The 26100-nt window shown below is 47.6% G+C and overlaps 1 protein-coding gene across 6 annotated transcripts in view; it reads right to left on the reverse strand.

Annotated features, from left to right (window-relative positions):
• Window positions 1-1789: 1789 nt before the first annotated feature.
• The window catches only part of Sergef (secretion regulating guanine nucleotide exchange factor), a 199607-nt gene continuing 175296 nt past the window's right edge, over window positions 1790-26100 (reverse strand). For 5 of the 6 annotated variants that reach the window (XM_076934607.1, XM_076934604.1, XM_076934610.1 and 2 more), the window contains one exon: window positions 1790-5104. In XM_076934607.1, coding sequence (XP_076790722.1) covers window positions 4800-5104 — 305 coding nt within the window. In that variant the 3' untranslated portion in view covers window positions 1790-4799. The remainder of the gene's footprint in view (window positions 5105-26100) is intronic. The other variant, XR_013110562.1, reaches the window with a different exon arrangement.

Here is a 26100-nt window from a genome sequence, read left to right on the forward strand (position 1 = left end):
CAGAGGACAGTAGCTTGGCTTTGGTCTGATTCTAAAATTAGTGTGTGTGTGTGTGTGTGTGTGTGTGTGTGTGCGGGGAAAGATGATATTTTTGAAAAACACATGCTTGAGTTGAAAAAAAAAATTGCAACATCTCAAGCTTTCGCTGCAGCGTTTCCTGGAAAGAAGGAAGCCTCCCCTCCCTGGGCCCTGGCCTTGGAAATAAAGAGCTGACTTTTGATCTGAAGGAGTGAGTTGAGTTTTTATTGCCTCCAGGCTGTATCTCCATTCTGTTCTGCTAAGTGGGTGTGGCTACCACTGTAGTCATCTGAGCTGAGGTGCTGCTGGGCTCTGAGGATGCTGTCCCTCACAGGTTAGGGCTACAGATCCTGTTGGGTCAAGGGAAGGAAGCAACTCCTCAGAGGTGAATGGAACCCTGACGTAATGTCTGGCGCATGCTCTGTGGGGCTCACCTGCTATGGTTCTGTGACTCATCTAGGTGGTTCTCTGCAGGAAGCCACGTCAGAGCATCTCCTTGCCCTGTGCAGCCACAGGTACTTAGCCCCTGGGACTATTGTTGGGCCTGACTGTCAGGTCTGCGTGCCCTGGCCAGCCCCCAGGGCCTTGGCTGGAGACTACCTCATTGAACACTCCTCTCAGCCTGACACACCTGGGAAAGAGTCCCCAAAGGCTACACCATCAACCTCTGAGCATTTTAAGATGGGAGATAAGTTCAGAGCAGGCAGCATGCTGCTCAGGGCCACCGGCACAAAGGTGTCAGTCCCCTCTGTGGTTTTAGTCTCCTTGTCTCCTCCCGGCACAGCCCAAGTCTGTGATCCTATGGGTGGGTGGGACATTGAAGGTGGGTTGCAAAGATTTACCTACTTGTTTCTCACCTCTCTTGAGAACTTGCCTCAACTTCCTGGTACCCAGGATCCACCACAACTGAAGGTGGTTAACCACTGTCCTCTTCTGAGTCTCAGGATACACAAGTGAAGCAGCCTGGGCTGTTCTCTGAGGTCAGTGTTGACATAAGCCAGAACTCTACTAAGAAGATGAGAATTTACTGAATAACACAAAGCCATCTGGAATACAGGCTTGTAGGAGCACCACAGCTTGAGAGGGGGAACTAACATACACAGAGGATGTGGAAGGTTCATCTTATACACACTGCTCAATGCCAGCTCAAAACAGCCCAATCACCCCATATTACAGCCGAGACAACAAAGTATAAAGGGGCAACCAGCTCAAGGCCGCACGGCCCAGTGAAAAGTGAACTCAAGATCGGAAGCTCCAGACTTTCTGGGGCTGGTCCGTGATGGGGAAGCGTTAAAGTCCTGGATTCTGAATCTGGGACTCTGAGGATTTTGCCTCCTGCATCTGTCATGGAGTGCACAGCTGGGACAGAAGGGTCACTTTATGTTCTGTTCCAGATCTCTCTTGATTCAAAGCTGGCCAAGCCCACTCTTGCTGCCCTACGGGTGAAGCTTACATCTCCTCGGCCAGTTTTCCAGAAGGCCACCAGCCTCCCCATCTGTCCTCTACTCTGATCCACCTCTGTGCTCCGATCAGGAAGCAGCTCTGAAGCTGTGGCAGTCATACTTAGCACCCACTTCCAACTCATCCCCACTATCTCCCATGCCTAACTGTAAATGACCACTAAGTCACCTCCCCCAGAGTAGACAATGCCTGGGCATGGCAAAAAGGACTTACAGTGAGTTACAGGCCTGGATTCACTCCCTAGGCACCACGTTACCCGTCTTAGTCAGGGTTTCTAGTGCTGCAATGAAACACCACGATCAAAAGCAAGTTGGGGAGGAAAGGGTTTATTCAGCTTACACTTTCATAGCACTGTTCATCATTGGAGGAAGTCAGGTCAGGAGCTCACACAGAGCAGGAAGTTGGAGGCAGGAGCTGATGCAGAGGCAATGGAGGGGGTGTTGCTTACTGGCTTGCTCTTCATGGCTTGCTCAGCTTGTTTTCTTATAGAACCCAGAACCACTATCCCAGGGATGGCACCCTTCCCCCCCACCCCCCACCATGGACCAGGCCTCCTTCATCAATCAGGGATTAAGAAATATGCCCATAGGCTTGCCTGCAGCCCAGTCTATGGAGGCATTTTCTCAACTGTGGTTCCCTTCTCTCAGGTGACTTTAGCTTGTGTTGGGTTGGCATAAAACCAGCACAGCATCCCAGGTTATTCTAGTGAACTTCAGGCTATCATAATCAAGGGTGGAAGACAGGTACCCGTGATCAGAAGGGGAGGGTGGGTGTGGGAAGAAGGCAACAGCTGCTGCATGCTGAGTCCTCAACACTCACTCCAGGGCCCGCCAAACACCTGGAAGCACACAGTGGGGGTATTTCTTCCTTCTCATGAGAGACAAGGGTGGGGAATGAAGGCAAAATTACATTGAAAATGCATTTTTAAAAAAATGAGCTCTTTTTATCAGGTTAGCTCCTGTGACCCTAATGAGCTTAATTAAGCAGGTGAGTGAAATGACAGTGTCAAGCGTCCACAAGACCTGTAGACTGGTTCTCCAACCTGTAAACAGAATAAAGTGGATAAGGATAGGGCCTCAGAGCTCACTCAGACAATTTCCCACTCCAGTGACCCCTGGGGACACTGAGAAGATGATTAGTTTACTTTCTGCTTAGTTCTAGAGTTGACTAGGTGCTGGCTCCTTCATGGACTGCCAGGAGAAGGGACGTAAACATCTTTGAAAGACAAACAGCTACCAAAGGCTGAAGGGAAAAAAAAGACTTATCAACTATCCTTCCTTGTCTCTGGTGTTTTTACCCATCAGAGTCAGGCAGCAGAGTAAGGAGAAATGCCTTCTGTCCATACTGTCATCAGGAAAGGCAGAATGGGGATGGCTGAGGTAAGGTGGTAGGCAGGGAACCACTCCTTCCTGCATGTGCCTGCTTCCAGTAGGATCTGTAAAGGTCTGAGACTCTAGATGGAAGAACTTAGTTAGGGCCCATGTGCTGATCCTGTTCAGGTGTCTTTCTCCTATGAACAAGGCACTGGGCTCCAAGGCACACAGCTGAATGGGAAACTCAAGGTGTGGAATTTTCCAGGCCGTACTGAAAGAGACAGGAGGTAGCTTGCCTCTGGGCAAGATGGTGTTGGCTCCTACTGACTGGAAACTGTCTAGGCAGAATGGGTCACATGAAAATGCTTTCAGGCCTGGTTGCTGCCAACCTCTTAGCCTAAAGAACAGTAACCTTGAGCTTGTTCCGGTAAGCCATACTGAGTAACTGCTCTATCTCTGTGGGCTTGGCCATGCTAGCAAGAGAAGATCAGAACACAAATGTTGCCAATGGTTTCTGGGTCTGGTTGTGGGGGTTGTACAGAACAGGACATAGTTCTTGGGCCCAGTGCTAGGAGCAAGACTCCATGCCTGGGGCTGCAGGGTCAGACTGGGGCTGCAGGGTCAGACTGTGGCTGCAGGTGGTGTCTAGGCTCAGGCCTGTGGGCTTTGGAACGGACTTCCTCCAAAACCTTCTGAGCTGAACCCACTCCTATTCACTCAGCTACTTCCTATCCCACTGCTGTCTGGTTCAGGGCTCTGACTGGGTTGCCCTGGACCAGGAATGAGGTGCGTCCCCACCCTTTTCAGCCTCCATTTTCTCCTGATAAGCAACAAGAGTAGTTGATGAGATCAAGCAGTTTCTACACTTTCTTAATGAACCACTTATCAAATATAGTCGCATGCAGAGCACATCACGTAATGCAAAGACAAAACCAACACTGCCCAACATAACCAGGAGATGGGCAAGCTTCTGGCCATCTGCAAGGAGATGTCTGAAGCTCTGAAGAATGTAGGATGTTGGTTTGGGTTTTATTATTATCGTTGTTGTTGTTATTTGAGACAGTGTCTTACTATGTGAGCCCAACTGTCCTAGAACCTGCTATGTAAATCAGGCTGGCCTTAAACTCACAGAGATCCACCTAGCTCTGCCACCTATGTGCTGCTATTTAAGGCACATGCCACCATGCCAGCCTCGGAGGAGTATAGTTTGGAGGCCTCTAGGCTTTATGATGACAGGAAGTCCTCAGCTTTAATGTCCGAGGATTCTGTAACCACCAGAAGCTACTGGAACCTAGACATCAGAGCCCTGAGATGATACAGTTCCCCTGCTACAGTGGCCCAGAATCCTGCCTAGTTGGAGGAACACTTACACATTTTCTGAGAGTCTCCTGGTTCCAGACAGCTTTGTCTGCACTTGGGGTCTTCTCTACTGGGTCTCCCCAGAAGCCCTGCGTTCCCTCCACTTACTCATTCCATTCTTCCCACTCAACCCAAAGCCTTTGCTCGGGCCCTGGTCATGAAGACAATGGGGGCCTCTCCTGAGTCTCCAGGCAGGGTGCCTCTGTACCCTCAGACAGGCAAAGCTATGGGCTCTGGACAGAAACCCCTAAGTCAAAGGGGAGATGTGCGTTGCTCAGAATGTGGCCTAGAACCCTCCACCCTCTGACCTCAACACAGCCATGGGGTGGACATCATGTAGGGCTGGAGCCTCCTTCTGATGTTTTTACTTTGCATGTCCTTTAGTGAGGAGCCCCTCATTCGCATCTGCTGAGTAGAAAAGATGCCTCTCCGTGGCTTGGGCCTCTCTGAGCACTGGGCAAGCAGCTCCTCTTTCTGACCTGCAGTTCTGCCCAGCCTTCAGGGCTTCCTGATCCCCCCTCGAGCTGACAGGAAGATTATTGACCTCATACTCTGTCAGAAGGATTCTCCAGGGAATCTTCTGTTGGGATAAGCCACTTTATTGAACAGTCTCTCTCTCGGTCCCTGCCCCCACCATTTCTCATCCTGTCAGAATTGCTTTGGGTTGAAGTCACTGATCATCTCTCCTTCCAGTTTGTTTCTGTCCGTGGCACCCTGGGATTCAGTGTTCTCTGTAGCATCTGGGAGTGGGCAGGTGACCTTGAGATCCTGGCATGGCGCAGGGTGTGCCGGCATCTGACATAAGGCCAAGGAGTGGCCAGCCCCACAGCCCACGAGGAGGAGTCTTGATGGTGACGGCAGAGCCTGCACTGGAGTTGGGGTCCAGACATTGGACTCAGTGCCATCCCCACACATGCCATGTTCGTTCCAGCCCCAGGAGCAGCACTTGTCCCCTGCAGAAGAGAGGGCACAGACATCACTATAAGGCCCGGTACACATAGGAAGAAAGCAGAGCTTGTGGCCACTAACAGGGTATGTTCATGGCCCACCTCACCTGCCCCCCTCAAGTCACTGTACCTCATTCTGCCACACCCCCCAGCTGTTCAGGCTCCATTCTTGGATTTCCTCTTTGGCTCTTCACTTGCCTCAGGCTTACCATTCACCGAGCCCTGCTAACTCCACCACCAAGAACAACTCCAATGTCTCCCATGTCCCTCCATCTCAGCTGCCACTACCCTGGCCCAGGTCATGGGCTTCTTACTACAGCGATAACACATTCTCATAGTTAAACACCTATAATCCCAGCTACTAGGAAGCTGAGTTCCAAACTGGCTTAGGCTATAGAGAGACACTTGGTTCCAGCTTCCCTGCTTAGGAAAACTACTGGAAAGTTTGCAATGCCTTAGTATGCAAAAAAAAAAAAAAAAAAAAGCATGGAAAACAATGTATGATATGCTAACCTAAGTTCAGAACATTTGTTATCATTTTCTAGATTTCAATCCTTTCCTTAAAACAACAACAGAAACTTCTGTTTAAGCCTGACTTCCCTCTATGCTCCACCCTGCAGCAGTAACCACTGTTTTGAAGATGGTGTCCATCACTTTCATGCTTGTATGTTTATATGTACATGTATCTGTACATGTGTGCATGTCCATGAACACTATGTATACTCAGTCTTAAAGACATATAAAGGCACATCACTGATACATACCTTTTATATGACCTGTTCTTTACACTTATAGAAATCTATCCGAGCCAATACTTTAAAGACCAAGCTTATCAATAGCCCCTCCTTATGCAAAGCCATGTTCCCTTTGGCCACATCCTTGGGATGACCAGTTCTTGGTCAACATTGTTGCCGCTGAACGATATATATCAATATGCAATATGATATTATACAACATTACCAATATGGCTGCTGTTGTAAACAGTACTGCTCTGAACATCTTACAGATGTGTTCCTCTGTGTCTTTCCCTGTAGACTAACGACACTCTGCTGACTACATTCATTTCGGGAAAGGACTCCCTTTTTGAGTCTATGCCATCTTGGGTTCTATGGACCACATGTTCACATTCTTGGCCTTGTTGGTCTTTGTCTTTTTCTTATTGACATCTTAGTTCTATGTACTGCAAGTGTCTTCTTCCAGAAGTCTGGGATGTGTCCCCTCATTTTATTTATGGAGACTTTGGCTAAGCAATTTCTTTATAGTGGCTGCCTAACAGCACATTTTGAGGATTACACAATTTACTTAACCTGAAGGCCATTATCAGATGCTCAGGTTGTCTCTGATTTTCCATTTTCCTACAGCATTGCATGAACATCTCTGCGCATGAATCTTTGACGCTCCCTCTAATTACCTTCTCAAATTAGATTTGTAGGACGGTGATTCCTGGCCAGTGGGTACAGCCATCTTGGAGACTCCCGAGGACTGTGTAAGGATTTCCCACATGACTCTGGTGATCTGTGGGCATCTCTGCCCCTCTCCCACATCACCAGTGTTTATTAGCATCATGGGTTTTAAAAATCTTTTTCAATTTGAACACAAAATGGTGTCTCACTGTTTTAGTGTGTACTGTTTCAAGAGAGGGCTCCACCTCCTTGGGAGGGAAGTGGTACTGGTCAGGGGCTCATGTATGGGGAAACACACATCTTCAGGTTGGCTGGAAAGAGGCAGAAACACACACAGAGAGAATGACACCCCTCCCCTTCCTTGGTTGGGCAGGAACTTCACCAGGCTAATCAGGAGCAGGGAGGAGAGGGGAAGAGCCCAGGACCTTAGGGCCCAGTTTGGCACCTTGCATGGGCCGAGTGCCTGGCCCTGGTGAGAAGCACAGCTGACTGTCAGCAGGGGCAGGGGTGAGAAGCAGGAAGGTGGGGGGAGGGGAGGGAGAAAGACAGAGCTGACCTCACCACAGGACGAAGCACTACGGGCAGCTGGCATGCTCTCCTTCTCCTGCTAAAGGGAACTACTCTGAGGAAGCCACACTCAGGGCTGAGTAGATGAGGCCCAGAGCCAGGACGCTCATGCCTGCTGGGTATACTGGCAAAGGCATCTCTTCCCCGATACTCTGAGGAGAACTTACTCGAGCTGTGTGTGCTATCTGCTTAGGCTGTTCCAGCCCAGTGCGGCAGCCTCATTTCATGGATGATGTTCATCTTCCAAGATAAGGCTGAGCCTCTAGAATGTGGAAAGGGCTTCAAACACTGCTAAACGCCACACGCTGTACGCTAAGCTTCACTGGACTTGTTCCTACAGAAGTACTTTAGGTTTGAGGGCCCCACCAGTGTGCTGCTCCACCCTTTCTCCTTCTCTTTGTGTGTGCCATATGGGCGCATGCACGTGCATATGGTCAGAGATCAAGGTTGGGTCTCTTCATTTTTTTTCCACCTTAGTTTTTGGGATAGAGTCACTGAACTTGGAGCTTATTGATTGGCTAGAGGGGTTGGACAGCAAGCAAACAGGGATGATCTTGTTATCTCCCAGCGTGGGGACACAGGTGTATGCTACCATGCCTGTTGTTTTCCGTGGGCACAAAGGTCTTCCTGCTTGTGCAGCAAGTACTTTGTCCACGGAGCCATCCCCCAGTCTCAGCGGTTCTCTTTTTAGTCATCCATTGAAGGTCATTTGAGAGTGGCTTGTGGACGGGAGAGAGGGCTCCACAGTTAAGAGCACTTGTTTTGCAGAGGACCTGGGTTTGGCTCCCAGCACTCACATGGTGGCTCACAACCATGTGTAACTCCAGTTGCAGTTATCTGATCTAATATTGTCTTCTGATCTCTGTGGGCACCAGGCATCCACATGGTCCATACATGTATTCAAATACATACAAATAAAATAAATACATCTAAACTTTTATTTCCTCAAAAAAAAAAAAAAAAAAAAAAAAAAGAAAAAAAAAAGGAAGAAAAAATGGCATGCCATTATATAAAAGTAGGCCACACAGTCCTAGTGTGCCAACTGCTGCCCACCTAATACACAGGATACTATTTAACATGGACTATGTTAGGTTCTCCTGGGTTCCCTAGCACACTAGTGATGTTATGATGGCACCTGGATCCTTAAATCAGAAGTCCTGAGTACCCTCTATACAGTACATATCTTACTTAGTACTCAGTGTTATCAAGTTCAAAATACAGATGCAGATACAATATAGGGCAATGCCTCAGTTGCCTCTAAGGACCAGCCCTGATACAACATTGCTCCTCAAAGTGTGGAGTCTTCCCCCAGGATTCATATACTCTCTTACAGTAACACTGTCTGTGGAGCCGAGGGAGCCTGGGAGAAGAACAGTTTTGGGGAGAAGATGAGGAACTGTTTGGGGCAGTCTACATGGAGGTGCCAAATCTTGGTGGCACATATCTTTAATCCCAGTACTTGGGAGGCAGAAGCAGGTGGGTCTCTGTGAGTTTGAGGCCAGCCTGGTATAGTTGAATTCCAATACAGCCAGGGATACTAGAGAGACCTAGCCTCAAAAACAAACAAGCAAGCAAGCAAACAATTAATAGAGGGTTCTTGCCAGATACACATGAATGAACACATTCTACAGAGAGAGTCCTGTGGAGAGCCTGAGGGAGATAAACCTGAGAACCCTGCGAGAACAGTAGGAGGCAGGATGCAGGGCAGTCGGAAGCCAGCCCTGTTCACACAGGTCCTGAACCTCTCTAAGTCAGTTTCTGGCTTTGCTTTTTCACGAACAAAGTGAATGTGTTCCTCCAGGTGAGTAGCCAGGCTGCTGACACAGGCTGCTGACCTGGAGGCAGCCCAGCAACCCTCTCCTGGAACAGTGTCATGGGAGAAGTGTCGTGCCCAGAAAGTGTGATATTTGAGAAGGAAATGCATGGATGCTGCTGCCAGGGTCTCTTGGGGGGGATGTTGTTTAATTCCTGGGAGCTCTAGGCCTTCTTTGTACATGCGACAGCCACCAGAACCTTTTTTATCTCTGCTAGAATACAAAGCTCCAAGGGAACAAAAAACTAGATTTTATTCAAAAAATCTATTATCACAAAACTAAAAAAAAAACAAAAAACAAAAAAACAAAAACCATATACAATTGAAAAAGATGCTCACTAAATATTTCTTTGTGGCATGAACAGTTCCTGAATGTCAAAGGCCCCTAGAGTGGCTCAGTCTCCTGAGAGGAAGCCAAATTGAAGAGCTGTGCAGGCAATAACAGCAATCCTCACCAAGGAGTGTGTGCTTGTGCTTGTGCTTGTGTGCGTGTGTGTGCGTGTGTGTGCGTGTGTGCGTGTGTGTGTGCGTGTGTGTGTGTGTGTGTGTGCCTGAGCTTGCATGTGCATGCATGCCAGACTGCCGTACTTAACAGGAGAATGGAGGTATCAGAGCACAGACTAGACCAGCTCCACATCTAGCTGTAGACGTGCTGTTCCAGCAGGCCTGTCCAGGGCTACTTCACTGCAGCTCTTAGACTGACCTGCCTGTAGTCCCTCTCCCTCCTCACATGAGGAGGAGCCACTGGCCAGAACCTAGTCTGAATCCTTACTCAGGGGTGGGAACAGATATTTGGGCATCAGTTGTTGCTGTTCCATAGCTATGGGGCCCAGCCAGGCTTGGATTTGCTATTGCTGTCATCTGGCATGTACACCTAGGTCTTGGCTTCATCATCTGTACACAGGTCTGTCATTTCTCACTTGTCTTTGTTGTTTCTAAACAGATACATACAGTACCCAGCAGAGTCCATCACATGATACCTGCTCAGCTGGCACCCCTCACTGCTGCTGGGATGGCCCTGCTTCATGCCCAGGAGCCAGTTCCTGGCCTTCTTTGGTCTGATCTATCTTGCTCCCAGCTATTAGAGAACTTGGGGGAAAATCTCCCAAGTGTACAGTCACAGGACAAAACCACCCTGCCCTTTTCCTTCCCTGGATGGAGCAGGTAACATCTCACACTGCTCTAGCTAGGGTTCAGACTAGTGGGGAGGCCTGCTGACAAGCACAAGCTACTAAGCATCGCTATGGAAACCGTTTTGTTATTCTCTGCTGTGTCATTTGTTTGCTGGCCCAGTTGCTGTTGTGGTGCAGAGGGGGAGGGATGCAGATGAGGCGATGAGGCATGCAGATTAGATTCTAAGGGAACCTGTCTCCTACAGGACTGCATGACCTGGGCTGACTCGGGTTTCTCCAGCTCCAGGAAGCAAGTCACTATATCCCCGGACAATGTCCTGACAAGCTTCTTGCTTGTTCACAGGAGGCTAGATGCCCTCCACCCCTGCCCAAACAGCAGCTCCCAAGGGGGAGGTTCTGGTGCATTCCAGAATTTGATAGGTATTGTGGTAGAAAAAACATTAGCTGAACTCTTTTCAGTATCCTGGGGCATAAAACTGATACCATGGCGCTGCCCTGCATAGAGCGGTGGTAAGGGGCACTCAGCCTTGACTGCCCCAGCTCCATGGACTCTAACCAAGGGATCAGATGCTTCCCAGAACCTTTTCTAGAAGAGGAGTCAGCATCCAGTCACTTGGTCACACACTGATGTTTAGTGAGTGTCCTGCTTTCTGATGGTAACCTTCTGAGGTGAGGAACTCCATTGCTCCTAGGTGTGTGAATGAGAATAGGTTTATTTCTTTGAAGACTTCCCTTAACGATGATCCAACAGTCAAACTGGAACACATGGAGCAGTGGTTACCTGGAGGGGGCTGCCAATGCAAGGGGGTGTTATCCTTCCTAGGATTAGTCACAGTATCTATGGGACACTCAGACACATGGTACAGTCCCCATGTGTCTCTCTGGATGGCCCTACACTCAGAGTCAAACCTGGAGGGTCTGAGGATCCATAACCCCAATCCTTTGTCTACAAAACACAAACCTGTTTGCCAGACTACTTCTGGGGACTGAGGGTACTGCCTAGCTTATTGACTTCTCAATAAAATTCTTTTCTATTATCTGAGTCTTCTTCAATGTTCATATGTTGCTTTTATAATTTATCTTTTAAAAAGTCTGTTTTACTGTCTTGTTGGGAGCCGACTTTAGTAGAAAGCGGCTAGATCAACTTTGCAGCCATCTGGAACCATATACCCTGATGAAAGACTTGGTTGTCAAAAGCCTATAACAGCTGAAGCACACTCTGATAAATATATTGTTTATCCCACATAGCTTGTTTTGCTGTTTAGTGACCTCAGCTGTATGGTGCACGTGGTAAAGTGTTTTCACCTGTGTTCTCCTGTTTGTGTATATAAATACCTCAGAATTCCCTTCAATAGAGGAGACTTGAGAAAAGGGAGACTGAATCACACCCTGTCTTGTCTCCATTCTTTGCGTCTCTTGCCCCAAGAGCCCCACTCTCTCTCTTGACCAGAACACTTAGCACCAAAGTGTTGAGGCAGAATGTGGGCCTCAACATTAGTGGCGCCTGAACAGGGACTCCAGTAAGCGGGATACAGTGGAAGACACCCTGCGCTGGAGAACCAGTGGACTGACAGAGTCTCAACGTTAGAGCTCCAGTAAGTGGGATACAGTGGAAGACACCCTGCGCTGGAGAACCAGTCCAACTGACAGAGTCTCAACGTTAGAGCTCCAGTAAGTGGGATACAGTGGAAGACACCCTGCGCTGGAGAACCAGTCGACTGATGGAGCTGGCTGAATTCAGAAGTGAAACAAAGGTGATTGCATAGTAACAAAAGCGGGGCAAGAAATAAGTAAGCAGAAACAGATGAAAAAGGTTTTAAAGATGCAAGGAGTAAATTGCAGGCTGCTTTGAGTCAAGAGAGCCAAACAGATAAAGGTTATAGTAACAAAAACGGGGCAAGAAAAAAATAAGCAGAAACAGATGAAAAAAGTTTTAAAGATGCAAGGAGTAAATTGCAGGCTGCTCTGAGTCAAGAGAGCCAAACAGATAAATAGATAAAGGTTATAGTAACGAAAATGGGGCAAGAAATAAGTGAGTAAAAACAGATGAAAAGGGCTTTAAAGACGAGAGGAATAAATAGAAGGCTGCTCTAGACAGAGAGCTAAGCAGAATGATAATGTTAATTGATTTAACTTTCAAAATGGGTGTGATTTTGAGTTATATAGTTATATAAAAACTCAATGTAAAGGTTTTTCTAGTTACTGGCTTAAGGAAAGGCTGATTTGGGAAAAAGGGGTTTTCTTTGAGTTTTCTGATGAGGTCATTAAGGTAGTAGTTATGTCTTCCAGAATTATATGGATCAGACATGACAGAGGTAGGCCTCCTGAACACTAGATTTCAGAGAATCAAAATAATTATCTTGATACTAAAACTTGTTTTGAGATTTGTATATTACAGAATACACAGCTTTGGAGAATGAATCTTATCACCTGCATGTTCACTGATGCCCTGGACTTCCAGCTGGATGCAGTTAAGACAGACTTCAGATGCTTATCAATTTACCCTTCCCCTCATCCCTCTTCTAATATCTCAACGCCCATGTTCAGCTTGAAGAAGTTAATGAAGAGTTGGCACCCCAATTCCCTGGACTTGGGGACTGAGGTGGTTAATATTAGGCTGTCTTTATCTGTATAATTGTTACTAAGCTGATGCAAAATTCAAGGATTTCATTGGTATAAATTTGTGGGTACAAGGCTTAGACCTTCCACTTCTCCAACAGGGGAAGTTGTGTGTTGCCTTAAAGAGTGTTGCTTTTATATCAACAGTTTAGATATTAAGTCTTTTGTCTCTCGGGTTCATGCTGTTCAACAAACTGATGGCTTTGGTACGGCAACAGATAACAAATGAAACCCATACAGGTCCAATATTACAGGCTGGAAGCAGGGGACTCTTAAACCTCTGTCATCAAGACTGACAGGATTAACCCCTAACTTACGCACTAAGCCGGATAGCCAATGACGGGTAAGAGAGCATATCGAGACCCTTGCCCCTAAAATAAGGGAGGCCTCACCATCTTAAGTGAGGCTGGGGTCCTTTGTTCCAACCTAGGACAGGCACGGTTTCCGTAAGTTTTCCCAGCCTTCCCTTTTGAAAAAAATTTAAAAAGGGGGACCTGTTGGGAGCCGACTTTAGTAGAAAGCGGCTAGATCAACTTTGCAGCCATCTGGAACCATATACCCTGATGAAAGACTTGGTTGTCAAAAGCCTATAACAGCTGAAGCACACTCTGATAAATATATTGTTTATCCCACATAGCTTGTTTTGCTGTTTAGTGACCTCAGCTGTATGGTGCACGTGGTAAAGTGTTTTCACCTGTGTTCTCCTGCTTGTGTATATAAATACCTCAGAATTCCCTTCAATAGAGGAGACTTGAGAAAATAGAAGAGACTGAATCACACCCTGTCTTGTCTCCATTCTTTGCGTCTCTTGCCCCAAGAGCCCCACTCTCTCTTGACCAGAACACTTAGCCCCCAAAAAAGTGTTGAGGCAGAGTGTGGGCTTCAACACTGTCTGAGACACACATCTCTGAAAAAACTCCCCTTTCCCCCAAAATTAGTTAAGAGAGTATATATACACGAGTGTGTGTGTGTGTGTGTGTGTGTACGCGCACATGCACTTCCATGGTGTACAAGGTCATAGAACAAAGTGTGGAGATCACAGAACAACTTCAGGAGCTGATTCTTTCCTCCACTTTTCTGTGGATTCTGGAATTGAACTCAGGTCCCTAGGCTTGAGGACAAATGCCTTACCCACTGAGCCATCTCCCCAGACCCTTCCTCTTCCTTTACCTAATGTTTTCAAATCAATTCCAACGAATGTAGATATCTAACATCATCACAGCAATGTAGTGCTATGAACCCAAAGGCTGCTGTCAGATCTAAGGCTTGCTTTACATTTGCTTGGTATACGGGCCTGGGTAAGTCAGTGCCTCTCGGGGTCTCTTTTCCAGCCCTTGAAGACAGAAAGAATCAGCCTCAGTGGCCCCAAGTGCCTCTCCAGCTCTGCCAGGCTCTGCCTCCTGAAAACGGTGTGCTATTGCCATACCCAGGCTTGCATCCTCAGCCCAATGGCACATGCAGCCATGTTGATTTGGACATGGCTCCTGGAGAAATGCCTCTCACTTATCACTCAGACTGGCAGACCCTCCAGGCACCATCAGTCCCAGCACACACCTGAAGCTGGAGAATAGCACGTGAGCACCTCCAGGAGAATGGCTGCCAGCTTGTAAGTGATGGCATCACGATCAAATACAAGATGCTCTGAGGCTAAGCTCATGTTCTGTATCTCACTGGGATTGTTTGCAAAGAACTACATATGCCAAAGCCTTTCTTCCTGGGGAGGACCAACAGGGGTGTGATCAGAAGATGAAAACAGGGCCATCTCTAGACTCCCTATTGCTTGGGTTCAGACGAGAAGTGCCCTGTGATAAAATATGCAGAGACTTTATCCACTGAATAGGCCATTCTTACTGCTGACAATTTCAGTGCCTATTCACTTCAAGAGAATGAACGGAAATCCTTTGCAGATCATAAAGTTAGGTTTTAGGGACTATGACTACCTGTTGTTCCTGAAAGAAGGAAAGAAGTCATGTTCCTTCACAGAGGTCCATGGTTGATGTCCTAGATGTCCATGTAGCATCAGACAACGGGACCAGACTTTATTGGGCACACACTTTACTGTGCAGGGTGAGCGCGGGCTGAGCTTCAGGACAGACTCAGCCTCACAGGGCTCCATCCCTGCAAAGACCATGCAGTGTTGATGCTGCAAACACCAGACAGGTGTGTGCAGCCACCAATGTAGATGGCTTCTCTCCATCACAAGGGCATCCAGCCAGGCAAAGACATCCACCTGATAACAACTCCATATAAAGTGCTATTTCAGTGCCTCATATGAGCAAAGGAGGAGAAAGAAAGCGTGGAGATCAATGAATCTCATTTTTTTAGGAAAATAACTAACATTTAATGATTCTCCATACTAAGTTTCTGTTCTGACTCCCTTCTGTTCTGCCATTTCACTACCCTAAGAACCCTGAAGATGTCCAGGATCCTCATTTCACTCCTGGAGAAGAAAGTGGGGTTTAGTTGAGGCTTTAGCTCACCTCCAAGCTGGTGGTAAAGCCAGGAAATAATCAAGGCCCAGTCTGCCTGGATCCTGAGTTCTTAACCTGTGTCTCACGGCTTCTGAATTCCTGCCTGACCTTGAATGAGCATTTTTCCCCTCTGTATCCCCACAGAGGAAGAGTGGAGGTTTAAGGAATCTGGCCAGCACAGGAGTGATGGCATACAACAGTGAGTGGAGACAGAGTAGGAGGAATGCCCACTCAAAGGAAGGCATGATGTGTGTCCAGCAGTTCAGGAGGGGAAGGCATCAGAATATAACCTGGATGCAATTGAAGATAAGGTCAGAGTTTGCCAGGCAGAACTAAAGTGGCAGGTTTCAGTGGGGCAGAACTGGCCATGCCTCCTCCACCAATGTCTATCCTGCCACTTAGGCAAACTGTCAGTGTCATGTATACACTCCACAACCTCCCTAGTCACCAGCCTTTGTTCTGTGTCCTCTAGTTTATCTCCTTGGGCCAGGTCTCTTCTGACCTGGCAGCTTTTCCCCTTGCCCCCAGACTGGAGTAGATAGACTGACTTGAATAGCAACTTCTTTTGAGACCCTGGCCCCCAGGAAATGGTGCCCTATCTTCATAGCTTGCTCTCTCTGGAGTAGAGAAGGAGCAGTGGCTCTTTTCCACATGAATCGCTTAAAGCAGCAGATGCCATAAGGTTGCCTGGAAAGTCTGGAAATGCCATGTTGCCATGGTAACAGAAGACCAAGGTTGGGATGCTTTATCCCTCATGGGCCCTGGCAGCACCATGCCATTCTGCTGGTGAAATCTTCCACCATGAATAAGAACAGAACAAGTCTACTTGTGGACAAGGAAATGTCGGACATCTGCAAGGAGACTGAGTGAGCTCCAGCACACACTCTGGGGGCTACTCACCCAGTTCCCTGGCTGATCAAGAGGGCCAGGCTCTGGCTGGCTCTGCTTTGGCTCATGTGGCCTAATATAGTTTTTAACTGGCTCAGCCAACAAAGCAGGCCTTCCCCCACTCCAGCCCCCAAATTACCACTTCTCTTATTTGATGCCGCCAACTGGGGATCTGCCGGTGTGGACCCTGGCAATTAGCACAGCACCGCATTTGTTGGGAAATTAAGAGCCACTGATTAGCCTAATTCTACGCCATTTATAGGCAGTGAGTGTCAGGCTGAGATCTGCTTTTCCAAATGGTGGCCCGGAGGGTGGCATGCTCATGGCATGAGTTTAAAATGAAAGCCAGGGTCTGGGGAGCCAGACTGAGAGGCAGAAGAGGCAGACCCTTCACCTCTTGTCACTACTGCCTTGTGGCTGGGCTTTCCTACTTTGTGGGTTCTTTTTTTCCCCACCCTTTATCCCTCCCAGATTTACCTTTATCACTAGCTAGGAGAGAAAGAAGAATAGGGGGAGAGATAGAGAGAGGTAGAGAGACCTGAATCTAATTTATTTTTTTCCCCTTTGAGCATGGCTACTAACAAACCACAATTAATACCCCCCACCAAATGACCAACAACCACTGACCCTGCCTCTCAGGGCCCAAGCATTTATATACTCTGAAAATTTCCCTGGATCCCAAATGCCACACAGTTGCAGGAACTATCTGCAGCTGGCAAAAATCACACCTCTGATAGAGCCTGAGGCAAATCATAGTCATCTGCTGCAGACAGTCCAAAGCAGCCCCGTAACACCACACCTGGGATTAAAACAAAACACATTCTTGTGTTTTAAAGGAAACCAAAGTTCCAGAATTCTCCCTACATGGTCTCCTCCTGCCCTGCCCACCGAAGAATAGAAGATCAGAAGAAGGTATTTCTAGATTGAGGTTACATTCTCAAATCATTCTGACCCAGAAAAGGAGCCTATTTCCCTATGAGACCCTCCAGGCTGACTTCTGCTCTGGAGGAGCCATAGGACCAGTATGCTGTGAACTAGAGGAGTCTGAGCCTAGAGGCCAAAGGGAAGCTGAAAAGTGATCAGGACCCCGACTCTGTTTATACTCCCTTGACCTTCTACCACCCAAGGGCCAAGTTGTTGCTATATGGCTGGAGTCTCTTGAAAATAGAACCCTCAGTGACAGTTACCTTAAAGACTCCTAACCCTAGGCTATACCTGGCTCAAATCTGAGTTATCTCCCTGACCCATATCTCGTAATAGGCCCCCTGCCTTCTCTGGCCAGTCGGTCAGAGGAGAAGCCCATTTGTTTGTACACAATATACTGGGGTCATATCCATGTGCAGCTGGTTGGGTGCTTTCCCACAGACATTGGGGAAACTTTCAAAAGCCTTCAAAGACTAGACTCTGATGTGTGAACAAACAGTTCTTTATAACTTCCCTGATTCAAACTCTAGCTTCAGAGACAAGCTAGGACTTTCAAGTAACAAACAAAACATCAATTGCACCTTATTTGAGCCATCTGTGATATCTGCCCTTAAGGAATGAGCAGTCTAGAAGACCATCAGATATCTCCTAATAGATGAGGAAACACTGGTGTGGTGAGAAAGCAGACATTCCTGCCACCATGCCTCTGCTCTGCCATCATGGACTCTAACCCTCTGAAACTGCAAGCCACAGAATTAAATGCTTTCTTTCAGAGTCACCTTGATCATGGTGTTTTCTCACAGCAGTAGAAAAGCATCTAAGACTGCAAAGATGGAGGCCACAGCTAGATGTAGGGCATCTGATTGCTGGACTCTTAGATCTGGCTGATAAATCTAGACTCTGACTCCCAACAAAGTCAAAACATTCCTCTGGTTATTCCAAGTTCAGGGAAACATCTGCTGAGGAGCAGCTCACTAGACAAGGCAACCCTAACCCAAACCCAAACCCAAACCCTAACCCTAACCCTAACCCTAACCCTAACCCTAACCCTAACCCAAACCCAAACCCTAACCCTAACCCTAACCCTAACCCTAACCCTAACCCTAACCCAAACCCTAACCCTAACCCAAACCCTAACCCTAACCCTAACCCAAACCCAAACCCTAACCCTAACCCTAACCCTAACCCAAACCCAAACCCAAACCCTAACCCAAACCCTAACCCATAACCCTAACCCTAACCCATAACCCTAACCCTAACCCTAACCCTAACCCTAACCCTAACCCTAACCCAGACATCTCAGGAAAATGTATTCCCCTGTAGGCTGCCAAGGTCCTACCAACCTAGAACCTGCTTGGAAAGAGGAGAAGTCCAGGGAAGGAGCTCCATGCCTTGATAGTGAAAGTCTGTCATGAGATATACTGGAATATGGCTTCCAGGTAAGGAAGAAGCCCCACTTCTCAGCCCATTTCGCCCTGCTATCCTGCCTGGTATCTCTTTGGTGGGATCTTTGCCCACAGGGACACAGGCCCTTTATGGAATATGGGGGCTGCCTATTCTGAGAGCACATTACTTCTGTGCCTCCCACATCTCTCCGTTCTTCTGTAAGGACTTCTCATCTTATTCTACCCTTAGCCTCATGTTCTGTCCTACAGTTTGAATACGCTCATCCATTTCTCCCATTCCATCCCAAATCCTCAGAAGGCCAACGAGGCTCATCTCAAGCCCCACATCCTGTGGAAGGTCTGCAACAGCTGTTATGGGTAAGCTTCAGGGCAGTAAGGGGACTCTGAGCTCACCCTCTGGCCCAAACCTTTAAGCTCTATGGACGAGGTAGCAGCTGGAACAATACAGAGGCGGTCCAGTCTTCGATCAAGTTCACAGCTTTTCCCTGACGAGCCTCCCAGAAACTCTACAGCTCTGCTTTAGTTCACCTGTCCATGCCGCAGACTGTGTTACCACGTGGGGACAATGGCTATTGTCTCTCTGTACTCTGTACAGGGACTTGCACAGACCTGTAGACTGCAGGTGGCTGAGAAAATAGAATCCTCAGCAGTCAAAGGCTCGGGAAGACAACAGGTCCTAGGAAAATGCAAGACACAGGTGAAGTGGGGAAAAAAAACACAAAACCCTCCTTCCAACAATTCTTCACTGTTCTGGGATGCAAGCCAAGCCTAGCCGCTGCACCGGGGCAGCGCAGAGGAGGCACATCTGAGGGATGCGCCTTCTACATCTGAAAGACATTTCTGCATCCAGGAGTAGTGTTCTGGTCCACAGCCTCCTGGGAGAGCAGTTTCCAGAGTTGGCAGCAGGAGTCAAGCTGAGGTCAGCCTCCAGCCTAGGAGTGTGTTGGTGATGGGGGTGGCATGCTAAGAGATTTTTTTTTCTCCTTAATGGAATTCTCAGGCTTTAGGAGCTAAAAGAACCATTCAAGTAAAATCCAACCCCTGAATGTTTCCAATGTGAAAACTGAATTGAGTTCTTGGTAGAAAGAGACACTAACTTGACCAAGGTCACAGCCATGGCCAAGCTTTGGTTCTCTTGATCACAACATGGGGGTCTTTGCAGGGCTGCTTTCCTCAATAAGGTTTTACTAGGGAAGCACATGGTAAGGTTAAATAGCCACCAATATTTTAATTTTTTTAAATCAAAATTCATTATTTTTTTTAATTACTTTAAAATTCAATTATTGATATCCTGGGTGGGGATATTGATTTAGATGCAACTATTGGGTTAAACCACCTGCTTGAAATGATACAGCCTAGGAAAAGTAGATGCCAGGTGGGGCTGGAATGGAGCTCAGGGGGTGGAGGCTGGCCTGACATGCGTGAGGCCTGGGTTTGATTCCCAGCACTGCATGAACAAGTTGTGGTGGCTCACACCCGTAGTCCTGGTGTTTAGGAGGTAGAGACATGGGGATCAGAAATTCAAAGTCACCTTTGACTGTATAGAGTTCAAGGCCAGCGTGGGCTACATGAGACCCTGTCCAAGATAAAGAAATGAATGAGTAAGTGAGTGAGTGAATGAATGAATGAATGAATAAATGAATACATAAATAAATAGGGTCTGTCATTGCTTTGCTGTGGCTTATTTTGTTCCACACATCAGAGGGAGAAAGGCAAGACAAACAGACGTTCTAAGAGGTTTCTTGAACATTCTTCCTGGTTGAGCTCCTCCTATGCCTTGGCCTTCCAAAAAGATTCTAAACAAACAATTATAAAGGGTGAAAGAGAAACAAAACATCCCTCTAACTCTGAGGGCGGAGAAGCTAAGGAGAGCAGGTAAGGGGATGCTGTAGCTTAGCAGGCCAGGCCGGCTGGTCCCGCCAGCCAGTGTCCACTCTCTGTTTGCAGGGAACAGCACAATGCCTGGCACGCAGAGAGCACTTGGTGTAAGAAGCTGAGTCAGTGCACAAGTGAATGCAGTGATAGCCCACGGGGACAGGAGCCATGGCACCCATGCCTGCAGAGTCGGGGCCTGCGCACAAGTGCCATCTTGGCTCCTCTACATCTGCACAGGGGCAGAAGGCAGCTGGTGGGTCCAGAAATGCTGACAGAGAAGGACAGAGCTTCTAGCCCCAACCTACTTCTCCATGGCAACAAGCTGACAGGATACTGCATAGGAGACCAAGAAACAGGTTTTGAAATGATGGGAAACAAGACAACAGCCTTGCACTTCCCAGTCTCTAGCAGGGCAGGCACAGTCCTTAAGCCTGTATGTCCTGAAGGCTTGCCCATCTCCTGTGCTACCCTGGTGCCCAGTCCCTGCTCACTGTGAACTCTTCTCAGGATACAGGGCACATTCCCTTTCTTTGTAGTTGATGCTTCAGGTACTATGTTGAATTAACAGACAATGCTAGGGACTGTAGCAGAACTGTATGCAGCTGGGTCCTAAAGCATCCAGGCTGTCCCTAGCTGTCTGCACACAGCGTAGCAAGTAGCTGGTAGTACTGGTGTCTGTGGCACAGGGATCAAGGGGCAAGAGCAGACACAACATATCTCCTGTCTCCTAATGTCTAAGTCCTGCTTCAGGCACTGGGGCTCAGCTGTATTTGCCTTTGTCTATCAGGAATGACTTAATTGCACCTTCTCCTGTAAATGCAAAGCCTTCTGTTGACATTTCAAATACAAAACTTACCAGTCTAGTTTTTATTATTCTTCTGCTTGCTTACTCTGCCCCCCAGTAGAGAGCCTGAGGTACGGTAATGCCTCAATAAACGCCTTCTGAATTAGGTCAACAGTACGGGAAAGCATTTAAATTTGATGGCTAGAGACCAGCATCCTCCAATGCAAACAAGTTCACTTAGCCCACCCTGCCTACCAGAGCTCCAGGGATCTGAGGTGGCACTTCCGCTGGATGCCTTCATGGCCTTCCCAATGCTAGTATGACTTCTCTGCGGCAGCTCAATAGATGCTATCAATCACAAGGGTGCACCGAGCAGGCTAGACTAGGGACCCTAAGCTGAAGCCCAGGCTATCCATTTACCATCTGTGAGCTTAGATAAATTGTTTTATTTCTTTGAATCTTAATGCCCTTTTCTGGAAAAGGCCATTCCCACATCTCTAGTCTACCTACCCAGGAAGTTGATATGAGGAGCAGAAATGCTCTCTTGTTTCAAGAGTTTATAAGTCATGAGGCTCACAAAGTGACACTTTCCCAGGAACATGAAGGAGGTGGGGACAGAGGGGTACAATTTCATGCTGCCTTAACAGATCCCCACAAGGTGTTCTTTAGTTTCAGCAAAAGCAGTCTCACATCCCATTAAAATGAGAAGCCTTTGGGAGCTGGCTGCATGGTTCAGCAGCTAAGATCATTCATTCACTGGCTGCTCTTGCAGAGGACCTGGGTTTGGTTCTTGTCACCTACAAGGCAGCTTACACATGCCTGTAAACTCTAGTTCCAGGGAAAACCAATGCCTTCTTCTGGTCTCTGTGGTCACTGCATGTACATGTACACTTGCAGGCATGTAAAGCACCCTCTCCCGCCCACCGCCGAAAAAGAGAATCTAATAAAACCGAGAAAGTTTTGGGGTAGCTTGTGGCATGTAAATCTCTGAGGTGGAAGGGAGTCCACCTTTGCTTACGGTCAGGTATCACCCAGAACATCTGAGGCAGGAAGCTAATTCCTACTCACCCAAAGGCTCTTTCAGTCCCTCAGTCACTGCTAACTGGCACATGCTAGGAAGGCCACCCTGGCAGCTGGCATAAGCTCACTATGGCACTCAGGGCGCATGCCATCTAGCCTAATGGAACTATATGGCAAAGCTGCAAATGTTTGAGAAGAGGCAACAACTTGGATGGGGCTTGGGGAAAGCAGGATAGCACAAGTGGCAGCGGGGAAGCACAGCAGTTAGCTAGGGCTGGCTGTGGACTGCAAAGGCAGCAGAGACAGTCCTAAGAAAGACAGGAGGGACTCGGGTCCCACATTCAGGTGTTAACAGCCTCTGAGTTCAACGCCCCGAGGTGGCAGTAAGTACTGTTTCACAGAGGAGGGGGTTGTGGGGAGGTGAGGGGAAATGTCCTCATCACGAGCTCTCACCCTTACAAGGTGCGATGCTTACTTCTATGTCAGCATGGCTGACTAGTATAGAACACTGGACAGATGCTATGGTGGATGTTGTAATAAGGCCATCTTTTAGATGTAGCTCATTAACATTTAAGATGTCTGACTTTAAGTAAAGTGGACTACCCTTCCTCATGTGGTGGGTCACACTCAGTTGGCTGAAGCTTGTAGATCAAAGGCAAGCTTCTACAGGAGAGGGAATTCTCTCTCTGGACTACTGCACTGAAACACTGCCAAGTCTGCAGCCTTCCCACTTCTGACTGGGAGGCACTGTGGCTTGCTTGCTCTGCAGCTTCTGGATTTGCTATCCTTTCCTGAATTCCTCTGGGATTATCTGTGTCTCTCTCCAGTCCCCTGTGCTCCCTGACAGATAAAGACAGAGACAGATATACAGCCAGAAGTTCTGATGGGCCCTTGATAAATACATATGTGCAGTTGGATGGCTTCCCCTAAGCTTTCCTCATTTGATGGTCCATGTGACCAGAGGAGAAGGTGGGGAGCTTGGTGAGTTTGACTCCGAAGCCACATGTCTGTTAGTCTCACTGCGGACCATGACAAAGCAGACGTTCTCTCAAGAAAGCTGTGACAGGATTCCTGCTCAAAATAGTTTTTCTACAGATCCTTTAGAGTTTTCTCCTTTTGGGATGCAGAAAACAGAAAGGGGCCTGGAGAGTTTCTCATTCAGGCAGAAGACAACTCATGCTCACAAAGCAGTTTGTGGGACCCCCATTCCTTCCTGGGATCTGTCTCAGACATAGGGTCCTGGTCTTCCTAAGTTATTCAAGGTTTTCTCATGTTTAAACTGGGCCATTTAGTATCCAAGGATGTTGGTTCTTGAGGAAACCAATGCTTGGGCAGAAAACGAGCATCCTTCCTCTTGAAAGCAAGCCTGGCTACAGGATGCTCCAGAGATCCATTTGGCGGTTGCTGAGAGGCGGGGAGAGTGTGCAGGCTGCTGAGATGATGAGCCAGTGGGGCAGTGCTGGGGATGACTGAGCAAGAGGCTGCAGCTCTGCTTCCTTCGGATCCAGTTCCCTCTGTACAGGTATCTGTGTCTTGGTTCCTGGAGCCCAGGCAGCAGCTCTGTCCACTTGGGAAGGGTCCTTACAGCTCTCATTTCTTTATCCTGCCCACCACCCCATAACCCAACTTTGCTGAGTGGAGTTGACAGCGGAGGCATTGACAGGAAGTTTACTAAATGCTGGGGGCAGTGGAAAGGAATACCACAGCAAGACAAACGTCCTCCAGCAAGTGGCTGCCAAGAGAAGTTTCAACTCCTCAGGCAGGACTCCTTCCTAAGGCCAGAAACAGAGATGACAGCCTATGTCTTCCAGCATGAAGGACAAAGGCTTCAAAAAACTGACCTGTTATCTATGACATGTGGAAGGTTAGATAAATTTCTTAGAGTTTCAAATTGCATATCTATTAAGCAAGAAATCAAGCAACGACATCATTCCTCTTGAGGGGGTTAAAAGAACAGGAACAACACCACCTGAAGTACATCAGAGAAAGAAAACATTTCCTCAGCCCTCTGGTGTGCCAGGTGCTGTGTATACTCGTCTGTTATATTTCACAACTTTCTGAGATGGACAAATACATTCTATCCATTTTAGAGCCAAAGAAACCAAGAAACTAAGAAACTAAGGGGTGAAAGTAGAGTTTGGATAAGCCCAAACTGTGTAGACTTGGGGTTAGCCCAGGCTGAGCAGCGCACAGCTCTGGCTCTGCAGTGAATGCTGTGCCTTCCCTCACACCTACCTCCTCTTCCAAGTCCTCAGTCTCAGCCTCCAATCTCCAGGCACTAAGGCTGTAATCCTTCTGAAACAATGATCTAATCCCATGACTTCTCCATTCAAAAATCCTCCTAAGGTCAGGAGTAAGTTACTGCTTTGCATGTGTGAGCAAGCAGCCTTAACTCTATGCACAGGTGTATGTGCACACGTACATGTGTGTGTGTGGAAGTCAGAGGACAGTGTAATGGAGTTGCTTCTTTCTTTCTACCCTCACGATCTCAGGGATGAATCTCAGGTCATCAGGCTTTGGGGAAGATGGGCTTTACCTGCTGAGCCATCTAACTGTCCCTTGCCAACAGAACTTTTCGAATGAAATCAACGACTTTCTCTGAGACTGGAGCCCAGATGTCTCCACCCCTCCCTAGCTTTCTCCGAGTGGAGCATCCAGTCTTGCACAGAACCCCAGCAGCTCCTGGGATCTGATTTGTCTGGTTACACCTGGATCCTACGCTACATTGCCAACACATCTGGGTGTGAAGACTCCTTTCTCATGTCCTCCAGACCAAGACCTTTCCATACATACTAAACCAACATCCCACTCAATGACAGAAAATCACCATGAGCTGGGCAGAACTACCATATGGGTAATAAGGGTATCCTAGTCCACCCAGGAAGATCAGTCTGTACTGGAAAGCCATGCTGTGGAGATGTGTACAGGAGCCTAAGAGTCTTGGTACACTCAGTTTGGAAAGTACTTCTTTAGCCTAGCATGGAAGTCTCTTGATGAAATGGAAGTCACATCTACTGATGTATTTTGGAACTGTGCCAACTTTTTTTTTTTTTTTTTTTTTTTTTTTTTTTTTTTTATCTCTGGGAATCTCAAGAATATCAGCATTTTCCAAACACAAGAACAGGAGCTTGGGACATTTAAGGATACACAGGCAGCAAGAGGTAAAGTGGGGATTTGTCTCTTGGGATGCTCCACTCTGTCTCAAGGGCAAGGACCACAGAAGACTCATATCTGAGGTCTAGGACCTCACTTGGGACAACGCTCAGGGAACACGGATTTGATTCATACACTCAGGCCCTCAAGCTTGTCCCTACCTGGCCACTGGCAGCCCCTTGTCTCCACCGCAAACACAGAGCCTTTACACACTGAAGGACTTTGGGTAAAACCCAAGGCTGTCAACCATGGTCCATTTTTTCTTCAAGTGCTGTGTCCCCACAGGAACCTGCTCCTGCCTAGGTCTGAGTGCTGGCCCTTCTAAGCCCCGGAGATTCCATAAGAATTCTGCTCAGTGTGCTGCAGGGAGGTGCCAGTGGGTTTCCTCCAGGGTTGCGACTCAATCACTGGTCCCACTGCTTGATCTTTTAATTCCCTTGAATCATTTAATTGTTCAGCCCTGGTGACTTCCTCTGAAAAAGAAAGTTAGTAAATTCTTAGAGCCACATATAGTACACACAAAGGCCTCTGTGTGCTCTGTAGGTTTGGATGGACCGCCAGATAACATGTTAATGTCTTCACACCCAGAGCCTCTGAGATGAGACTATATTAGAAAGAGTCTTTACAGATATGATTACAATAAGGGTTAGGGGTAGGTAAGAAGGTTGTTCTGGCTTATCTTGGTTGGCCCTAAATGGTACCACTGGTGTCCCTTACTTTTGATGCTAGAATTGAACATGGGGCCTGTTAATACACTGTGCACTGAGCTGAAGCTAAGCCATAAGTATACTTTTGAGGGGAAAGCAAAGGAGGATTTGATAGACAGAAGATGAGGTGATGTGACAGCTGGGACAGACATTGGAGTGATGTGGCACAGATAAAGAATACCGATAGCCACTATAAGCTGGAAAAGGTAAAGACTTGATTTTCCCCAAAAAAGCCTCTG

This window comes from Arvicanthis niloticus, chromosome 1, assembly GCF_011762505.2.
Source record: "Arvicanthis niloticus isolate mArvNil1 chromosome 1, mArvNil1.pat.X, whole genome shotgun sequence".
In the NCBI taxonomy this organism is placed as follows: domain Eukaryota; kingdom Metazoa; phylum Chordata; class Mammalia; order Rodentia; family Muridae; genus Arvicanthis; species Arvicanthis niloticus.